The 21,413-nt window shown below is 23.5% G+C and overlaps 6 protein-coding genes across 7 annotated transcripts; 1 reads left to right on the top strand and 5 right to left on the bottom strand.

Moving 5' to 3' along the window:
• Positions 1-722: 722 nt before the first annotated feature.
• On the top strand, positions 723-2,589 carry LOC128957676 (alpha-N-acetylgalactosaminidase-like). Its single transcript, XM_054303480.1, has 7 exons — positions 723-1,212; positions 1,289-1,452; positions 1,520-1,717; positions 1,779-1,802; positions 1,884-2,086; positions 2,179-2,286; positions 2,339-2,589. Exons 1-7 carry the CDS (start codon positions 827-829, stop codon positions 2,519-2,521), a joined length of 1,266 nt encoding a protein of 421 aa, XP_054159455.1. The 5' UTR covers positions 723-826; the 3' UTR covers positions 2,522-2,589.
• Positions 2,590-3,073: 484 nt separating this feature from the next.
• Positions 3,074-3,973, bottom strand: LOC128957972 (prokineticin receptor 2-like). Its single transcript, XM_054303785.1, has 2 exons — positions 3,376-3,973; positions 3,074-3,285 (listed from the first exon to the last, which is right to left on the bottom strand). The coding sequence occupies exons 1-2, from the start codon at positions 3,971-3,973 to the stop codon at positions 3,074-3,076; spliced, it is 810 nt and encodes a 269-aa protein (XP_054159760.1).
• Positions 3,974-5,267: 1,294 nt separating this feature from the next.
• On the bottom strand, positions 5,268-6,271 carry LOC128957973 (tachykinin-like peptides receptor 86C). The gene is made up of 3 exons (XM_054303786.1): positions 5,553-6,271; positions 5,313-5,495; positions 5,268-5,271 (listed from the first exon to the last, which is right to left on the bottom strand). Exons 1-3 carry the CDS (start codon positions 6,269-6,271, stop codon positions 5,268-5,270), a joined length of 906 nt encoding a protein of 301 aa, XP_054159761.1.
• A 6,080-nt stretch (positions 6,272-12,351) lies between these two features.
• LOC128958401 (ribonuclease DdI-like) lies at positions 12,352-13,129 on the bottom strand. The gene has a single exon (XM_054304249.1). It carries the CDS (start codon positions 13,075-13,077, stop codon positions 12,352-12,354), a length of 726 nt encoding a protein of 241 aa, XP_054160224.1. The 5' UTR covers positions 13,078-13,129.
• Positions 13,130-13,360: 231 nt separating this feature from the next.
• On the bottom strand, positions 13,361-14,891 carry LOC128957974 (uncharacterized). The gene is made up of 3 exons (XM_054303787.1): positions 14,597-14,891; positions 14,238-14,540; positions 13,361-13,371 (listed from the first exon to the last, which is right to left on the bottom strand). The coding sequence occupies exons 1-3, from the start codon at positions 14,871-14,873 to the stop codon at positions 13,361-13,363; spliced, it is 591 nt and encodes a 196-aa protein (XP_054159762.1). The 5' UTR covers positions 14,874-14,891.
• Positions 14,892-17,445: 2,554 nt separating this feature from the next.
• LOC128958336 (uncharacterized) lies at positions 17,446-18,687 on the bottom strand. Of its 2 annotated transcripts, none has more exons than XM_054304180.1 (2): positions 17,941-18,687; positions 17,446-17,869 (listed from the first exon to the last, which is right to left on the bottom strand). In XM_054304180.1, the coding sequence occupies exons 1-2, from the start codon at positions 18,542-18,544 to the stop codon at positions 17,538-17,540; spliced, it is 936 nt and encodes a 311-aa protein (XP_054160155.1). In that variant the 5' UTR covers positions 18,545-18,687; the 3' UTR covers positions 17,446-17,537. The 2 variants fall into 2 exon arrangements, with proteins under 2 accessions (XP_054160155.1, XP_054160154.1); XM_054304179.1 differs by having other exon boundaries at positions 17,447-17,869; positions 17,935-18,685.
• Positions 18,688-21,413: the final 2,726 nt, after the last annotated feature.

Here is a 21,413-nt window from a genome sequence, read left to right on the forward strand (position 1 = left end):
ACAATAAAAATTAATATTAAATAATACTTTATATTTATAAAATTTTATTTAAGTTATAATTCTTAGAAAATTACAAGGTTTCAATTTAGATCCAGTATAGTTTATTATTATAATTGTATATTTAGATAATATAAATACTTAAAAATGTAAAATTTCAAGTATTTGTACATCTTATCATAATAAGATATCACTATAATTTGTTTTTTAATGTTTATAACTATTGTACTGTATTTGTAATATTTAATATTCTTATTTATTTTCTAATTATTATTTATTTTCTAATTATTATTTATTTTCTAATTATTATTTATTTTCTAATTATTATTTATTTTCTAATTATTATTTATTTTCTAATTATTATTTATTTTCTAATTATAATTTATTTTCTATAAAAAATATCAATTAAATCATTTGTCAGTCTTAATAGAATTATTAATTTGTCAAAATTATGAATAATTAAATAATATAAGATATACTGTATTAAACTTTTATTATTAAAAATTTCCGAAATATAATGTAGTCTTTAATATTAGTTTTATAAAATAGTTGATTAATAAATCCCTAAACACTTGATTTTAACTCAACAGCCGTAATATATTTTATTAAAAACTGATAATTACAATCAAATCAATTCAATTAGTGTATTAGTATTGTTGTTATCACATAAAAACAATTTATAGTGCATTCCTATGTTTCAAAATATTTTTCACACAAACACTATATAAGGCTTAGAGAGTTGTATTTTTATCACTAAATTTTGTAATGGTTAACAAATAGTTAACTAAAAATATTTTTACAGCATTTAATTCAACAAATAATAGAAAAAATGAAAATCTATTTTATAGTTTGCTTAGCTATCACTTCGGTGTTGGCCAGAGATGATGGACTGGTGCTCACACCACCCATGGGATGGCTGTCATGGACTCGCTATGCGTGCGAAATAGATTGTGTTAAATATCCAAAATCATGTATCAATGAGGACCTGTATAAGGAACAGGCAGATAGACTGGCAGCTGACGGATTCAAAGAGTTGGGTTATAATTATGTCAACATAGATGACTGTTGGAGTGAAATGCAAAGAGATGGTAATAAACGACTCGTTGCCGACAAAAAACGTTTCCCAAATGGTATCAAAGCACTGGCAGATTACGTCCACTCCAAAGGTCTAAAACTTGGTATCTATGGTGATGTCGGTCCTAAAACATGCGCCGGGTTTGTAATTATAGAAATAAATGTTTGATAAAATTAGTTAGTTATTTAAAAATGTTATTTAAATATTATGAGACAGATATCCGTCACAAAATGGTGTAAATGGTAGCAACTATTTCACAATCGACGCCAAAACATTTGCCGAGTGGGGCGTCGATTCATTCAAGTTTGACGGTTGTAATGAAGATCCCAAACATTTTGATGATCTGTTCCCCAAAATGGGTAAAGCCCTCAATGAATCGGGTAGGTGTTAGCTTATATCAATTATATGACATTTAATGATAATTTTATTTTTATTATAAATTGATAGGTCGTCAAATGGTTTATATATGTGAATGGCCTCTATATCAACACTTCCATAACCCTCCCATAGCTGTCAATTACGAAGCTGTGGCCAAAACATGTCATGTATTCAGAAATTTTGGAGATATAGCCGACAGTTGGTCCAGCATTGAGTCAACTATTAATTTTTACGGAGATAATTATGACATGTTTTCAAAGTACCAAGGTAATTATAAGTAAATACATTTGATATAATTTATAAATATAATTTTTCTTATATTTAACAGGACCAGGACACTTTTTTGATCCAGGTATAATTAATATTTTATCTAATGTTTATATTCTATAATAATTATGGATAATAATTGTTAAATATATTTTATGAAATAAAGACATGATAGTTGTTGGTGATTATGGTATAGCCTATCATCACGCGCGCACTCAAATGGCTATGTGGTCCATGTTTTCGGCACCACTTTATATGTCCAATGATTTAAGACAACTATCAGCTGAAGACAAGAAAATTTTGCAAAACAAAGCTATTATAGCTATAAATCAGGATAAAAATGCTTTTATGGCTAAAAGGATCTCTAATGTAATAAATATATTTTATTAAATATTTGTATGAAAAATGAAAATTGTATTTACAGTATAAATATATTTTTTATTTTAAAAAATTCTGAATAGTCTGGCGGTCAACAGGTTTGGACAAAACGAGTTGAACCTCAGGTTAACGGTCAGTGGTCTTACGCTGTCGTCTATATTGATACCAATGGTATTGGAGATAAACGATATGTAAGTTTTAAATAATTATAAAATGTTATAATTAATAATTTTGTTTATATAGATATCTAAAAAAGTATCTGAATTAGCGATAGACGCAAAAAATGGCACTCAATATACAGTCTATGATCTATATCTCGATGACGGCAAAGAAGTGTTGGCAACACTTAAGACTACAGATAGTCTTGAATTACTGGTCGCTACAGGAGGTGGTTGTCGTGTGACTAAATTGGTACCTAATAAGTGATTTAATCACATTTAATATACAAGTATACTCTAATTATTATAATAAAAACATGTTTTTAAAGTCAATTAATCACAACATTTTTAATTTATAAATTATTTAAATGTTTTTTAAAAATTTAATTTGTATTGTAATTATAAAAACAATTTAATTGTAATAATTTATCATATTTACTAAATTTATTAAACATTTGCATATACTGTAACATAGTTTCTTAACAGTATATAATTTATTCCTTTATAGGTACTAATTGTCTATTTATTTATTAATTTATAGCAATTTAATAATATAATCATCTAATGTTTAATAAATAAATTATCACTAATATTAAATAAGTTGATAAAATAATCTAATTGACAAAATGCAAATTAAGTTTTATTAAAGCAAAGTCATATATTAATAATATGATATTATACTTTATACAGTACAAATGTATACATGTATATATAATTAATATTTTCGATTTATTATTTGAAATAATAATAATATTTTTTTTTGTAAATTTATTTACAATTTACTTGAATAATAGTCTGCATTCTCTGTATTTCTCTAAACTTAAATAAACAGTATTTCTGTGGATGACGTCCTCATCCGTGAAGTTGTTGTGTTGTCTTTTGTTTTAAATAATTGAAAGCATTGTTTCCTAAAGCTAGAGCTCAACCAGAAAAATATGACTGAATTGAGTGAATTAGTCGTACGAAATGTCACATAAAAGAAGTAATAGCCGGGAGTTAAACCACACGGAGACTGACTTTTAACTGTAAAGTCTATATTATAGCCATTAATTGCCAGATAATATCCGGCGTTTTTAATGATAAACACAAACAATAATGTTATTAAACTTCTAATTATTTTACAGCGATTTACTTTTCGACCGGAGACATGATGTTGGGTAATGTTATCACTAAATACCAATGCATTGATCATTTGAGTGGTAAACCACGTGACAAGTAGTGTCGGTACAATGAAGTTGATGGACATACCGAATATACGAGTGCTTAGTGTGTAGGCTCTGTTTGATAGGATATCATTAAGATATGTATCATTTCTTTTCATACAATAGAGTGTATTATTAGTGAAGTTAAAATAATCGACATCATTGGTCAATGCAAAGGGAACCGATAGTATGATAGCGCACAACCATGTGGTCAATGTTATATGTCGAGTACAATATTTATCCAATGGATTATTAAATACATGAGTTATAGCATAATATCTGTCGCACGCTATCAGTATCATTGAATGTGATGTTGAAAATAGTGTTATGTTATCTAAATAATTGTGAAACGATTGAAGAATATATGCGCCAATCGTAGGGTTATTATTATTATCAATCAAATGCCTCATTAAAACAAATCTCGGTATTAATGTATTGACCGTTAATATAGTGTCCGATAGGGCTATGTTTGCCATTAAAGCTTTTGGCCGACTCTTGTGCTTCATTTGACTTTTCATTGATTTCCAAATTATGAAAATACAGATTAAATTTGATATCACACCCAATATTTGAGTTGTAAATACACCATATATTACATGCATTTGTTGAATATTCAAATGCATTGATGAATTCATTCTATTCAATAAAAATAGCAATTTTATTATTTTAAATAATATTTATTTTTATGTAATATACTATACGTTAATAATATAAAATAACTTTTAATATATATATATTTTGGATTTGGAAAAATAAAATTTAGAAATATTCTTATAGTATTAGTAGAACACTAATAATTCATTGATTTATAGTTTGTAATAATTTTATAATGATATTGAAATAAGTCAAATAGTTATTTACTTAATAATTTACTTATAAACAGTAATATTATACGCAAGTGTTAATTTTATATCTGTATATTATTATATAAAAATAAATATTTTTGTTTTTTTATAGATATAATGAATGTTATTATTTTATTTTGCGCCAATATGTTAATCTTGAAATAACTATTTATTATAGAAATTTATTTAATAATTATATCAATATAACCAAAAAGTTTATTAAATTTGTAACGTACAAAATATCTATAAATGATAATTTTTTTATTAGTAAAATTGGTTTGATTATTGTCGTTTTAATATTTTGAACAGTAGGTATTAATTATCATACTATTAATTAAAATGTAATCAATATTATTAATTCAAATATTAACTATAATTTTTGCAATTAATAACATTTAAATATAATGTACGATTGACTACATAATTGGTAATCAATAGCATGACCACTGTTCAAAACTATATGTATGGTATAAATAATTTACATAAATAATATATAAATAATAAATTAATTATTTGCAAATATTTAACATAAGTGATAATAAAAATTGTGTGTAACTATCAATATATAAGTTATATTTATAGAGAATTTTCAAAAATGAATGTCAATATTTAAAAGAAAAATACGTTATATTAAATTACAGTAAATTGTGATATCATATATTTATACCGATAAACTAATTATCATAATCATACTTTAATAATTCATTTCAACAAATTGTTATATCTATTTATTATAATAAATTTATCAAAAATTGCGATAAAAAAATAGAAAAAATAATTAATTAATTATCATATAACAATTTAGCAATATCACAGATAAATTTATATTACATGAGTAAAAAATAAAAACAAATTGAAAAACGATATTTTAAATTTAAAAATTAACAATTAACAAGGTATATTACATAATTGTTTATAAATTATTATTATTATTATTATTTAGTACAATATCCGAGGTATGAGAGGATCACCTTTTGAGAGGATCAGAGTTTATGATCTGTTAGTGACTGACAAAGAATTTGTTGTTGTTTTGCGCCAATAATCGCACAGTTGTTGTCTGAACTGAGAGCTCAACCAGAAAAAGATGAGTGAATTGAATGAAGTTGTCGTACGAAATGCAATGTAAAAGAAATAATAAGATTGAGTTAAACGACAGGACGAGGGATACCTCTCTCTAAAGTCAAAGTTTAAGCCACTTATTGCCAAATAATACGTTAAGTTTTTCAATATAAATATTATTAATATAACTAACAATCGTTTAGTTATTTCACATCTTTTCAAATCATGGTTTACTTGAATCCCAAGTAATGATTGTCTGTAATCGTCAAACAACTTGTAAATCATTTGAATGGTAAACCACGTGACTAATAGTGTAGGTAACAGAAAGTCAATGAAGATTGTGAAGATACGAGTGCTCAACACAAATGTCTTATCTGAACTCAACTCAGATAAGTAGAGCCCATCATTGAAACAATAGAGAGTCGATGTATTGAAGTCATAAAAGTCTATTTCACTGGTTATGACAAACGGTAGGGACAGTACTAGACTCGAGCACCAGACTATCGCCAATAGTTTTTTAGTAGATATGCCATCAAAAGGATTGTTAAATATTTTAGTGATAGCATAATAGCGGTCACATGCTATCAGCGTAAATGTGAATGACGTTATATAAAGGGTTATGTTATCCAAATAATTGCGAATTGATTGAAATACATGAGCCGATATCGGGTGGTCGGCTATGAGTTTCATTATAGCCAATCGGGGAAATATTGTGTTAAGAGTTAGTATGGTATCCGAAACGGCTATATTTGACATTAAAACTTTAGGTCGACTATTGAATCGCACGTCTTTTATTTGGTATACAATATAAATACATATTATGTTGGATAACATTCCCGTGAACTGAGTGACCAAAATGCCGTAGACGGCCATCATTTGGTACTCATTTAAGTATAGCGAATCGTTTTTCATGATTTTCATATTTATATTATATTTATACTAATTTGACTGATTTTTAAATAGAAATTATTATAATCACATTTTTAATTAATATCATAATCAATTAATAGTTTTGAACTAAATAACTTTAGATATTACAATAGTATTGAGAAATATATGAATATAAATAAATAAATATATCAACAAAATAGATAAATATATTTTGATAACATAGGCATCAAGTTGTAATCTGCAATAATTATGAATTTCACTTAATTAAACTTAATAAAATAACAATTAAAAAATTATAGTAAAAGTAATATTAATAAATTCATTGTAAATTAATATATTTTATGTCTATATATATATATATAGAAAATATTATATATATATATATACAGCAATTCTTAACAGTAAACAAGTGTATAAAAATGGTTTTATTTATATAAAATTTTGATCGTAATGATAATCTAATAATTGTTTACATTATTATGGACTACAGCATAATACTAGCTATAAATAAAATAAATTATTAGACAATAATTTTATTAAGTAATTATCCAATAGTATTTGTATTATCTTTATATTAAGTCATTATTTGTCAAACAAATAAAAAATATTAATAAAAACTGTAAAAACTTAATATTTTTAATAACTATTATAATATTTATATTCTAAGTTACTATATTATTTAATTTAACTGTATCTTTTAATTATTAAATGTACAAAATTTAGAAAAATTATTGTTTGCTATACTATAATAATCAAATAATATGATTTTACTAAAGCGTTCATAAAAGATGATAGAAAATAAATATTTAATATTAAAAAATGTTAAATTTTGTTGATTTTACTGATAGAAATTCAGAATTTAATATATTACTAAAATAAATACAATTATTGTTAGTAATGTTTAAATAATATTTTAAGAAATTATATATTAATAATATTTTGATTCTTTATAAACTAATTAAATCTATATAAATAAAATATGTTTTATTACTAATTACACAAACTTTACAAATTTATGTGTAATTAATATTTAAGTCAATAGAATGAATAGACAGTATTATAGACTCAATATTCTAAAAACTAATTAAATATTGTTTTTTATTATAACATTTGTTTCTATAGTTATTTCAATTGTTTAATGTAATCAACGGGCAAATAGTGGTAGAGTTTATTTTATTTATTTAATTTTATGATATTATTATTTAATATGATTTCAGTGTAGAAACAAAAGATAAAAATAGAGTTAATATAAAACACAGAATTTTATAATTTTGTTATTATATATATATATATATATATATATTGTAAATATTAAATTAAATTTAATTAAATATAATTGTAATTTATAGTCATTTTTATAAATAATATTGTCGACTAAATACATTATAAATTGTTTGAGAGAACATTAAAAGTTTATTAAAGTTTTTTAAATTAGCTAATAGTTAATGAAACTAATGTAATAAATATAAACGTAGATTTATATGCAAATTATTTATTAAAAAATTCATTGACAAATTAAAATATTTTTTAAACAACTATTAATATTTCAAAAATACTATTATTAACAAATTTATATATTAATTGCTTTTACTAATAATATTTTGATACTAAATTTTATGAATAATAATAATGTATTATTTTATTTAAATTAAAGTTTATATTAACAGAATATTCAAATACAAAAAAAATAGTTATAAATAAAATGTATAGACTAATAGGCTGATAGACTCATTTCAATTTTATATTTTTAAAAATATAATGACTTGTTTGCAGATGTCTTAACACAATTAAATTTTAATAATATTATTGTAATTTATTTGAAATGTGATAAACCTTTCATAACCTTTCATAATGTCACTAATGTTGGACAACATAATGTGTTGACTGAATGGGAAGTAATAATTATGTAAACAACGCTTGCAAACAAATTATTATTTAATTTATAACTATTTATATATCAAAGTTCAATTGCACACAATAATATAAAATCTAGATATAATTTACATTGACACTTGTTTTATTTAAACAATTATTATAGTTATATAAATATCAATAAGTTACAAGTTATGTATTTAACACTAAACATTTATCTTTTACAAAACAATATTTGCACAATAAGTACAATGATTTAAAATTTATGTTTATAGTTATATAAGAAAATGATATTAAGATAAAAGATAGAAATGATAGAATAGGATAACACACTTTTATACAATTGTCAATAATTTTGTATGATATATGATAAATAAAAAATATATTATACATTCAAGTGTTGGATGAATTAATAAATAAGATTTAAAAAACTCCGATAGCATAACATAATAAAATCAATTTATATTTTTTATATACTATATAATAACAATTTGTTAATTATTTTTAATTATAATTCACATTTATGTTTATTAATGCATTATTATTACAAATTATTGGTACAGTATTATTACAAACTTAAACTTTTAATGATTTGTCATAAAGTTAACAATTTTAATACAGTTCATTAAATACTGTAAATGATTATAACTTAAAGTTAATTTAAATGACATTTTGATTAAACTCTTGTCCCTCATGTAAACTAAATCTATTTTCTAAATTATGTTTTGATAACGTGTTTGACATTTGTTTGTTATTTCGGTTATAATTATAGAAAAGTATGCAAACCCGAGACAGAGTTGTTATTGATATACCAAACCATAAACTGAAAATACTAGCGATATAACAGATATATTCAATGAGATGAAGTCGTGGTGAATGTACGTAACGTGTGTTGACACCACTCGGCAAATATATGTATATTCCGTGCAAATGGTCATTAACTCCAACCTCTCGTTCCCATTGACCGATTGTATTGATAGAAAAATAGTCGTTAAAACAGTTTTCTTTTTTGCCGCAAACATCTACACAATGACTGGCCATTAATTTATCGACCGTTTTGTTTTTACGCCATTCATCGTTTGAGTACTTGACGTGACCCGACATCTCTCCATTGAAAGGTATGTTTGGATGCCAACCCCCGAAATTTGTGGTAAAGTACTTGGCCTTACAGCTTAGTATACAATGAGATTGACTCCTATATCCAATACTTGTATACTTAAGACAATTGGTTTCATACGGTGGCTCAAGAAGTTGGGTTGTGGTCTTCACATAACTCAATGTAAAACTAATATATCGGGTATTATTTAAATGAATACCATTGGTTTGTCCGCCAATAAAACTGACAAATGGATGTTGTCTTGAGTGCACAAATAAGACCAGATCTTTAAGATATTGATTATTAAGTCTAAACTGATATAATGGGAATCCATTATCCCTAACAATAATGTCGTGATCGACCCGATAGTTGTCGTTATTTGCCAACTGATGAGGTTTTTGCGAGAAAAGTGTAAAACATTTTTTCTGTTTATCGATTGACTCTATTATCTTAGAGACATTTTCACAGCTTATGTAGTCATCATTAGGATATCTGTTTTCAAAACCAATTGATTTCATTACTAGACAACTATTGAAGAACTGGTTTGAAGTTATGGTAGCTCTGAATAGTTGTTCTTCTAGTGATAACTCTTCCAAGTATTGACCAAACAGTCTCTTATCAATATCTTTGACGACAACATCAGTAATGTTTGACAATTGACTTCCATATAATTTCTTCAAATAGTCATAATTAGTGACATAACTAATATTAGTACACAAAGTTATGGCCGGCATTTCAACGACAACTTCTCGTTGAAACTGTACGTTAACTGTAGTCTTATATGAAAAATATATATGACTTATATCTACGACGTGCCAAACACATCCCAAAAGTGATATTATAACAAATAATATGCGAATAAATAAAACTTTCAGATCCAATGTGTCCATCATTTTGTGCTTTTATTAAATAATTATTACTATTTCATTTAAAATATTCAAATAATTATATTATTATTTATAACTTTATTATTTAAGTTATGTTTTGTAGTTTGGTTACCAAATTATATATTTATTTAGGCTAAACATAATATTGATATTCATATAACAAATTTGATGTTATATTTATATCAAAAGTCAACTTATTAACAGAATATTCTGTTTATTCTTTAATAAACTACATATTATATATCATTAGACTCACTATAGTGACAGTCTCTCATTTATCGCCAAAAGAGTCTTTCCCTTTATCTCCCTTTCCTTTCCATAGTTACTTATACTGTACTATAGATACAGAAAGCTATTAACTAATTGAGGTCTAAATAGAGGCTTTCAAAAGTGATAAACTGTTTATTGCATCATTTATTGCTAACTTTCTCTCTTAAAAACTATTTTTTTTGTTTTATTACAAAAATAATTAAAAAATAATGATATGATATTTAATACGTCAACTTTTTTTTGTCAATTATTGTTATTTATTGAATTCATTGTTTGTTTATTTATAAAGTCTATTCATTAAAATATATTAGTGACAAAAGTTAACAAGAATTGTGTCAATTATGTCATGTATTTCACTAAAGTTAATACATATAATGATCTTTTATTACATTTAATTTTTCTAAGTCATAGATATGTTATTAATATTTAAATATTTGCAAAACATTTTAATCGTTGGTATAAACAGTATTTATCTTATATTTGTAAATTATATAATATATTTTATAAATAATGATAGAGTTTTGTATTTTACCAAAATATAATATTTTTTATTATATTATATAAAATATTATACATTATTTATTACAAATATTTTACATTGTATTTTAGAGTATTTATTGTAAAAAAATAGTATATTAAATACTGAATGTATTATATTTTTATAATGTACAAACAGTTTATCATTATCTACTTTTAAAATAAATTAATTCAATAATTTATTAATATTTAAGTTTTCTTTCCAACGATCAAATTAATATATAAATTGCAATAAAACTAAATATATTAATATATATATAACTAGATTTTATCAACAAAAAAAATTCAATCATTATATTACAATGATTATGTTATGTAGCATAATTGTAAATAATGTTGTTTATATTTTTGATATACAAATTATTGATATATATATTAATAAAAACAGCTTTACTTGTATATTGTAAAAATTATCATATATTACTTAAATAGAGCAATAAATTTAATTAAATATAACCAAAATGTTTGGTCGATTGAAAGTATTAAATTAATACATAAAACTATAATTATTTATTAGGTATATAACAGTACAGTATATTACTTTCTAGGAAATATAATTTATTGTAGACTTAAATTATGAAATATGAATCATAAATTATATGTTTAAACTTATAAATAATGATTTATACAAACTCTATCAAAGAGTCAATATATTTGCTATAAATACAATACTTTGATAAAATTAGAAAAGTATATTATTATATAATTTATTATATTATTGTTATAAATCTAATATATAAATATAAAATTAATATTTAATATTTGAATTAATAAATCAACAATAAATTTATAAATAACAAAATTACTAAATTACTAAATGTATGGCAGACTCAAATAAATATGTTTAAAATAATAAACTAAATAATATTTATGTTTATTTTTATTTTTAAAGCTTACAAATTGCATAGTATTTAATAGATTATAACATTTAAAATGATAACAAAATTAACAAAATATTTATTTTTCTAATATCATATATTCCAACAAATAATTACCAATTGATAAACTATAATATAATTTTTTACACTCAAAACCTATTAAAAATAGGTATTGATTGTATAATTACCATAACTCATAGTAATTCATAGCAAAAAATGTCAGAGAATTTGTATTATTTTTTACATTTTTGATACTATTTTAAAATCGATAAATTTTTTGAAACTCAAGTGAAATAAATTACTGAATGTGAATATTTAATTATCACTTACATTAAATTTATTTAATTAATTAATTATACATACAATTATAATAAAGTACAATTACATACAAAAAATTAATAAATAAGCAGAAAATACAATAAAACATAGTGAATATATTTTTTTTAATTAACAAAAAAATGTTCTTAATTTTAATAACAATTTTTTTAATAAAAAGTTCAATAAATATGTTTTGTTGAAAAAGTTTATTTGAATAAAATTTCATTAAATAATAATATGTTGTTAAGCGAGGGGTAATTTTACAGATGTTATTCCGCATTGTTTATCATCGGGACGATTACAATCTTGAGGTTTTAGTGTTAGTCTATTGAGACATATGTAGATATGTTGTAATAAAGGGTATGGTTTTTTGGACAGACACTCCAATTCGACTTTAGCTCCCAAACGGCTTTCCACTGCATTATGAATGTTAATCAATGAGTAGGTCGTGGTATTGGATGCCTTAATATTAGAGCTCTGAAGCCATGACTGAAGTGGAAATGAGTCGTAAAGATGTAAAGTATGATTAAAATAGTTGAAATGTCCCTTCAATTTGTCGCTATTCATAGCACAGGTGCCGTGTTTGGTCCACTCATGTTTCCAGAAGTCTTCATGTTTGCCATTCTCCTTAAGAGTCGGCCATTTTTGGATCAATTGACTTTCTAGTGATTTGATTTTTGAAACATTAAACGTACTTTCAAAGCAACAATATTGTGGCCATGAATTGTTGGTGTGTTGCGGCCACGCACCGTGAACTGTCCACGAGTTACGGTTACGGCTACCACATCGGGTATTGTTACAGAAAGTGGGCACCCATTGGACGGCTAATAATACATAACCAAAAGTTTGATTTATTTGACAGGCCTTAGCGTTGACTGATGTCGACAGTGACTCGTTATGAGGCACTGACATACATAGGACTACAGAAAGTGTTAACAAACTTATTAACAATATTACGGATGAATTCATGATTATTAAAATACAATGAATTTTAATGGTAACTATGATTACCTCTAAATTTATGTTTATAAGTCAATCATAACTCATATTTATATAGTTTGGTTGTATACAAAAATTTTATATTATATGGTTTATATTAGTGATGTCATGTGGTTTTGATTTGATTTGATTTAATTTATTAGTTATCACATATCCTTCACAACGGAGAATAAGTTATAAATTTAATTATTATCCTCTCGTTTATGAGTCACTGACTTTTATGATTTATAAATATATTTGTAATACTATTGAACTAATCAAATACTAATTTATATTTAAATGTTTATATTAAAAATATATTAAATAATTATAAATTTTGATTTCATAAACAAATATTAAATAGCAAATGAATAATATTGGTAATAATATTAATTAATTAATTTTTTAATCTAATCTAATTTACAAATTAATCTATTGAATATATAATAATTTATTAGACACTTTTATATAATATTATCACTTTTATTTAAGCAATTTGATTGCAACTTTTCAAACAATATCATTTTTAACAACAACAAAAAATTATATTATTAAGAAATATAATTTTTGATTTATTATTTATTTGATAGATTAAAAATATTATTAAATACTAAATAATCAATTGTATACAATATTGCATTTGAGTTGCAACTGTTTTTACATTAAACAAATATTATAATTATAAAGTTGATTTTTTATAAAAATTTGCAAAAAATGCTAAAATATAAGATTATAAAATAAATCAGAATGCATAGTATAATATAGATGTTATTAATACAATGATTATTTTTATAAATTCATTATAGACCTATGATAACAATAACAATAAATTTAAATATAATTAATAATTTTATCATTTTTTAGGCAATTATAATATATATTATTACTTTATAAGTTTGTTATCCATTAGATATTTATACAAAATGTTTAGTTATACAAAAAATAGTAAACAATATTTTAATCTTAGGAGACATCGGTAGATATCTTTTTGTTTTTTATATTCAAATTAATTGAATCCTTAAACAAACTTATTTGATACAAATTTTTAAATTTTGTTTCTTTTGATTATTATTTTGTTTTTTGGATTTTATTTAAAAAATTGTATTTATATTTAGCTATTTGTTTATATTTTCCATATTTTTCATCCAAACGTTTGCTGAAATCCTGAGCGAATTCTTTCGGAAATTTTGTGGCTTTTTTATAGACGACATCAATAGAGTCAATATAATGACCAATTCGTTGACCAAAAGGTAGTGATTTGACAACAACTTTCTTTATGTCTTTAGTCAACTCAAGTGAATCTTTATTTGATTGTTGAAGAGATCGACGATTGTCTTCGGTTTCTGTATTTTCCAATTTTTCAACTTTTTTTTCTTTTTCTGTTTTTTCAACTTTTTCTTCATCTTTATGTTGAGATTGTGATGAGTCGTCACCAAACATCTTATCGATATCATCTATAAAACAAAATAAAAATATATTATAAATAAAACATGACTGAAGGCATTCAAACCCGAATAACTTGAATAACTCCTAATTCCTCCATATTTTTCTTTTTTTTCTACTTCTTCACCATCTTCTGCATAGTTTTCTCTATAGTGTAAACCATATCTTTGTTGTGATTCATATTCATAATAATCATCAAATCTGTCTCTTAATGGTTGATTGTAATCATTACTTTGATACCTATAAGGATCATAGCTATTGTAGTAATGATAATCATAATAGCATTCAATGTAAAAAATATTAATAATAGTAAAAAATAATTGTTTGTACAATAAAATAGACATTTTAAATTTAATCAATATTTTTAAAGTTTTACGTAATGTCTATATTGATTAAAAATTTATACACAATAAATAAATAAATTCTCAAATATGTTTTGCATTGAATAATTTTATTTAATATTAATTACTTGAAAATAAAATTAAACAAAATTATTAATAAAATAAATAGGTAAGTATTTATATATTGAACTGTCCAAAACTATAGAAATTATAAATTAAAATTTTAATATTAGAAAATAATTGTTTTAATATTAGCTTCTTTATTATTTTATTTATTAGCATAAAAACAGGTGTTATCTTAAAAAATCATTTAATTAATGTATAAATTAGTTTTTATTAAGTATAAAAAATTTTTAAAAAAATTAATAAAATATATTTATAATTTCTATAGATTATAAATAACAATACAATAGTTAAGCCAACAATTATTCAAAACTAATTATCAGAACTAATTTAACCGAAATATCTTCATTTGTTATCCCATTTTGTGATGAATTTGTATTATTAATCATTTGTTTTAGTATTTGTATCTTTTATTCTCAGTTGTTGTTCATTATTATTATTATTATTATTATTATTATCATTATTATCATTAGTTAAATGATGACTATCTAGTCCTCCATATTTTCCAGCTCTAAACCCATCCCTAAAGCCAGCCGTATAAGCGGCTCTCATACCGTGTCTAAAGCCTCCCCAATAGCCTCCACCCGCGTTGTATTCATCGCTAATACTCTGTTGTTGTTGATGTTGTTGTTGGTGTTGTTGTCTAAAATCTTGTGGTTCATTATTACACAATATTAACTTTATGTTTATTAACATTAATAATATTAAAGTAAATTTACAAAACATTGTATAAATAATTTTAAACAGAATTATCAATAATTATGATATTTATTAATTCAAAACTATTGATATGTATTTTACAACTGCAGTTACACGTAAGTTACTAATACCGTATAGTCTATTACATAGAAAATAGATGAAACCATATTGTAATTTTATATTAATTAAAAATTATTTTTTTATATTCAATAAACTTTTTTAAAAAAATATTAATATAAGTTCACTAACAAAATCTCTCCAATTTTTCGGAAAATATGGAAAATATATTATTTTCACTGAATTCATCATTAGAAAGGAAAAATATATTTTATATTATTCTAATAAATAATACTAAAACTTAAATATTTTGCAAAAATACAGTACTATTGAAATATTTAAAAATAAATTTTAATTTAATAAACTTAGTGATACTACAGTATATGGTAATAACACTCAAAATACAGTTTAATATAATTTTTTTTCAATCATTATAATAAAATTTGTTGTTTAGAGTTCAATAGATACACAACCATAGATCAAATCCACTGGCACACTGTGGAAGTTAGCAATGTTATCCAGTAAAGTCATAGCAATAGGCGCTGCAACTATTATACATATAAAGTCAATTTGCATGTATAAGTTAGGGGAAATCTATCGGTGCTTATATGTTTGATGTATGTACACAACTATTTCAATACAAGGAAATAAAATCCATGAGACATAAGGAGAAGTGAAGATCAGTAACTTTTTGATTAATAAAACGAGAAATAAATTTGATTGAACCCTATTTATAAGGTCTATCTATACAGTATATTAGAAATATATTGAAACTTAAAAATATTAATATTTATAAAATAATTTAAAACTATTGAAGGGATAAAAAAATTAAAATAAAATTTAAGGTTAAAAAACATTTATTTAAAAACTATGGGACAAGTGATCATATTTAAAACAAAGTTACAGTTTATATATTAGTGTAAAAACTATTAGATAATCATAGAAATGCAATTAATCTTAAAATACATGTTATACAGTATAAAGTTATTTGCAGGAAGTAATAAACAATTAAATATTATATATTTATAAACAATATAACTATTAAATTTTGATAAACATTTAAATAATTAATTTTATGTAGAAATATGTTTCTACACTATTATTGTAGATGGTTATAAAATTAATTTTAATTTTAAAAAAAATGTTTTTTGAACAAGGTAAAAACCTTAATCAGCTTTTGTTATAATGTAAAGCTCTGACATAAAAATTCAAAATTCAATTCAATATTAACCCAAATTCTGTTCTAATTTTTTTATTAATTAAATTAATTAATTAATGTTTAGGATTATTAAAATTTTGTTAATCACTATATATCTAATGCTAACCTAATCTTAAACTAATGTCTATTTTTCTAATTCCTTTAAAATTCTATTGTTTAATTTTAATTTAATATTTTAATTAATTAATTAGTTTGAGAACTTTTTAAGCATTACTTTAAAACTACTCAATACTCTATAAATATTATGAATATAATTATTTCTAATAAATTAAATTATTTATATAAATTATATTAACTAATTATTTAAAAATTATTAAAGTATTAAATATATACAAAGAAAACATGACATGTTATATTATTTTTGTAAATAATTTTTATTATATAAAGTAGATTAAAATATTTAAAAATTACATATCATTTAACAATTTATTATGAATTAATATTATATAAAATTTTTATTATAATGTGTTTTGAAGACAACATAAAACTTAATAATTAAATTATGACTTAGTATTAATTTATTTAAAAAACAATATTATTATTACAATATTGTTAAAGCAAATAACCCATTATATGCCAAATCCTAACATAACACTATTAGCACCTCTCAATTGATCTTTTTCGTTGTATTTCCACCCACCAGTACCTCTACCCCCACCTTTACCCCCACCCTTATCCCCATCATCACTACTATCTTCATCATCACTTTCATCCATTGAACTGAAACTACGGATCCCTCCATCAGAATCTCTATGACTTTCATGACCTTCATAACCACTTTGCCGTCTTTGACCTGGATAGCCTCTATGACCTCTTTGACCTCTTTGACCTCTATAACCGCCATGAGAACCAAGTGGTGTTTCATATTCATTACCATATCCTCCACGATGTCGGTTATGATCTTTTAAGAAAACAAGATTTATATTCACTCTATATTATAATGTATTAAACATATCCATTACCCACCTATACCTCTATAATCTAAGTTATTATAGGATGAAATGCCGCCTTCTTTACCCAACTGATGGATTTTATTTTTGATTTGTTGGATCCATTCATTTGCTTTTTGAAATCCAATTTGAAATCTATTTTTTATTAATTCAAGTGATTCATCAAATTTTCGTTTGCCATCACTTCCCAGACTATTATAGAAAAAACTAAGTTTTTCTTTCAAGAATTGTATGAACTTTTCGTGTAATTCTTGTGCCTTATTAATGGCTGAATTCAAGCCATCATCAGATCTCGCATTTGCAATGATAGCCTTTCCTGCGTTGCTTAGCGCTATCTCTGCTTTTTCAATACTATTGGCAATTGCTCGGGGATTCAGTGAGTTTTGGCCGCTTTGTCCCGAATACATACTAATACCACGATCTCTCTGGTCATCAAAACCGTTAAACTCTCTTCTGTTTCCGTATCCATGTCTGCCATAATGAGGGTGTGATCGGTGAGAACCGTAGCCTCCGTGACCATTCCCACTACCATAACCTCCATTTCCATAGCCTCCATCATATTCACGATAACAGGCATAATAATTGACACATAAAACTATTGTAAAATAGTATTTAAAACAATACATATTTTTATATTATTTTCAATGTATTAAATTATTTTTTTGCACCTTTATTATTATCAAATACTGTCACTTTTATTTAATAAAAATGTATTTAATTAAAGTTTATATTAAAAATGAATGCATAAATCAAATATGTTAGTGTATAAAATTATATTAAGCATTTAGTTATTATTTTTTAAAATTATTTTAATTTAGTAAAATATAGTATTTGCATGTAAATGCAATTTTTAAAATGAAATACATGTATAATGTTATACATATGATTAAATATAATTATTAATAAGCATAAATTTTATTTTTAAAAATTAGATAAAACAAATATTTAATTAAAAACATTGTTTGATTATTTGATAATTTTTAGTTTATGTAATAATACTTAATCCTTGTCCTAATCAATGGGTCTTTAAAAACAATATTGTTTTAAAGTTTGTCTCAATTTTCAAAAAATACAGTTCCGTTTGACTATAATTGCAAAATAAATTATTTTAAATTAAAACAAATTGTATTTTGATATAATAGTTGATCAATGAATTATGCATTATAATATAGAAAAAATAAAAATTATTTATTATTAAAAATTGCCTAAAAATATATAACTTTTAAGTAAATATAATATTTGCCTATTTTTTACTAACTTCTATAGTGATTTAAAATTATTTTTTAACACTTTTGTATTGATAGCCTACTGATAATCATTAGTCCATAAAATCCATATTATAACCAAAATATTTATTGATGATAATTATTAGTAAATATGAGTTATATTAAAACAAAAATTTTAATAAATTATAACCATTAGTCCATATGAGATATAATATTATTACCAAAACCAATATAACCAAAACTCTGAACAAAAATATAAGATTTATTTTAAATTAACATTTATATATTAATAAAATTAATCCATTAATTGTTTAAAATAAATTTAAAATATGTTCATGTCTAAATAGGTCAATATTTTTTAAGACAATAATATCTTTTTATTTTAATGCTTTATATGAATTAAAAATTTTTACTTTTGGCCGCAATTTTGTCCATTTCATTTTTGATGATAATTTTCTACATATTATTAGTAATTTTGTGTCTGAATTTGAAGTCAGAATTTTAAAATTTGCAAAATGAAAAGCCACAGACAGACATACAAATATATTTCAGAAAATAAACTTTTTTTAACTTTATATTAATGTAAGTTTTGCTTACTTTGTTGATCACAACTTTGTATCCGCAAACTAGCGGTAAATTTCTCCTCAAAGGAGATCTCCTCGAAACAATTGTCCATAAATTTACCGCTAGTTTGCGGATACAAAGTTGTGATCAACAAAGTAAGCAAAACTTACATTAATATAATAATGAGTGTCGACAACTACAAAAAACTTAATAAATTAATAATTTTTTAACTTTGTTTGAAAATAAATTAATGAATATTATATATAGTATATACTTATAGAAAAATAATTTTAATAATTACTTATGTAGTTATAACTTATAAGTTTAAGAACTTTAATTATACATCCATTTTATGTTTAGCTAAAATAATATTAAAACTAAAAATAAACTTACATTACAACAGTATACTCATAATACTAAAAAAATATAAATAATATTCTATAAGAATACTTAAATAAATAATAATTTAAATTTATTTTACAAAATAAAATTACAAATAATTATAATAACAGACAATCAATGAAATCATTTTATGAACGAAATATGATCTTAATTTGAAGTTTGGTCACCAAATATGTTGTCGACTTGTCTGTATGTCCCGTCACGATCTCTGGCACCGGTCAATGTATCTTTGACTCCCGTAAATAGTTTGTTAGTTGCGCCTAAAACTCCCCGTTGGACTCCGTCATCGATATAGTCTACTTCTCCTGTATTTAGTTTTTCTACGGCCTCTGCGCCCACGTATTTCAAATTATTGGCCAATTTTAAACCGGCGGCGTAGCTCTGGGACACTTTTTTACGGCCAAATTCATAGCTATATTTTATTCCTTTTTTTATGTCGTCTGGTATGGATCTGCCCATATCAGGGTGTTGCCCCCGACGCATACCTGGGCGTCCTGACGGTCCAAATAGTTTGGTCTGTCCGTTGGGTACATTACGTGACTGTTCAGGTAATGGTCTTATAGGTAATTGTTTTCGTTTTTGTTGATTTTGTTGCAATGGTATCGGTTTTGCCACTCTTGGAGGCGGCAGTTGTGATCGTATAGGTGCCGGACGGGAAGATTGACGGGTATTACTACCATTTTTAGGGTATTTTGAAGAACCAACTTCACTACCCAATGATGAAAATAATTTAATGTCATCTTCATCGACGCCATCATTATTGTCTTCACTTCTATCATCTATTGATGACTGTCGACCATATTTGCCCGGATAGTCATATCCTCTATGTCTACCATTCCTTTTTGGAATGTCCTCATAGTCTATATGCCGACGTAAAGTGCCATATACTCTATGGGGTGATTCATAATCAGTAAAATCATCAAATCTTCGGTAACCTGAATAACGGTCATAATAACAGTGTGTAATAGCAATAATCAAATAAAATAAGTTTATTAACAAAAACAATTTTGACTTCATTGTTATATATAAAATATAGTATAAAAATATTATATTATTTAATTAAAAAAATTATTACTTTTTAATTTTTTTATAAACAGTCAAATATGTTTATATTTCATTTTTTATTAAAGTATTTATTATTAATAAGTGTTGTTATATAAAAATAACATAATCGATATTAATAATATAAAATAAATGCTTAATTATTATATTTACAGTAAAAAAGTACTTTTTTAATATTTGATGTTATTTTTTAATAAATTCTTTAATAGAAATTATTAATTTGTGTTAATACTTATTATTG

The sequence above is a fragment of the Oppia nitens genome, unplaced genomic scaffold, assembly GCF_028296485.1.
Source record: "Oppia nitens isolate AA-2021 unplaced genomic scaffold, nextdenovo-longstitch-racon4-pilon3 scaffold3_pilon_pilon_pilon, whole genome shotgun sequence".
In the NCBI taxonomy this organism is placed as follows: Eukaryota; Metazoa; Arthropoda; class Arachnida; order Sarcoptiformes; family Oppiidae; genus Oppia; species Oppia nitens.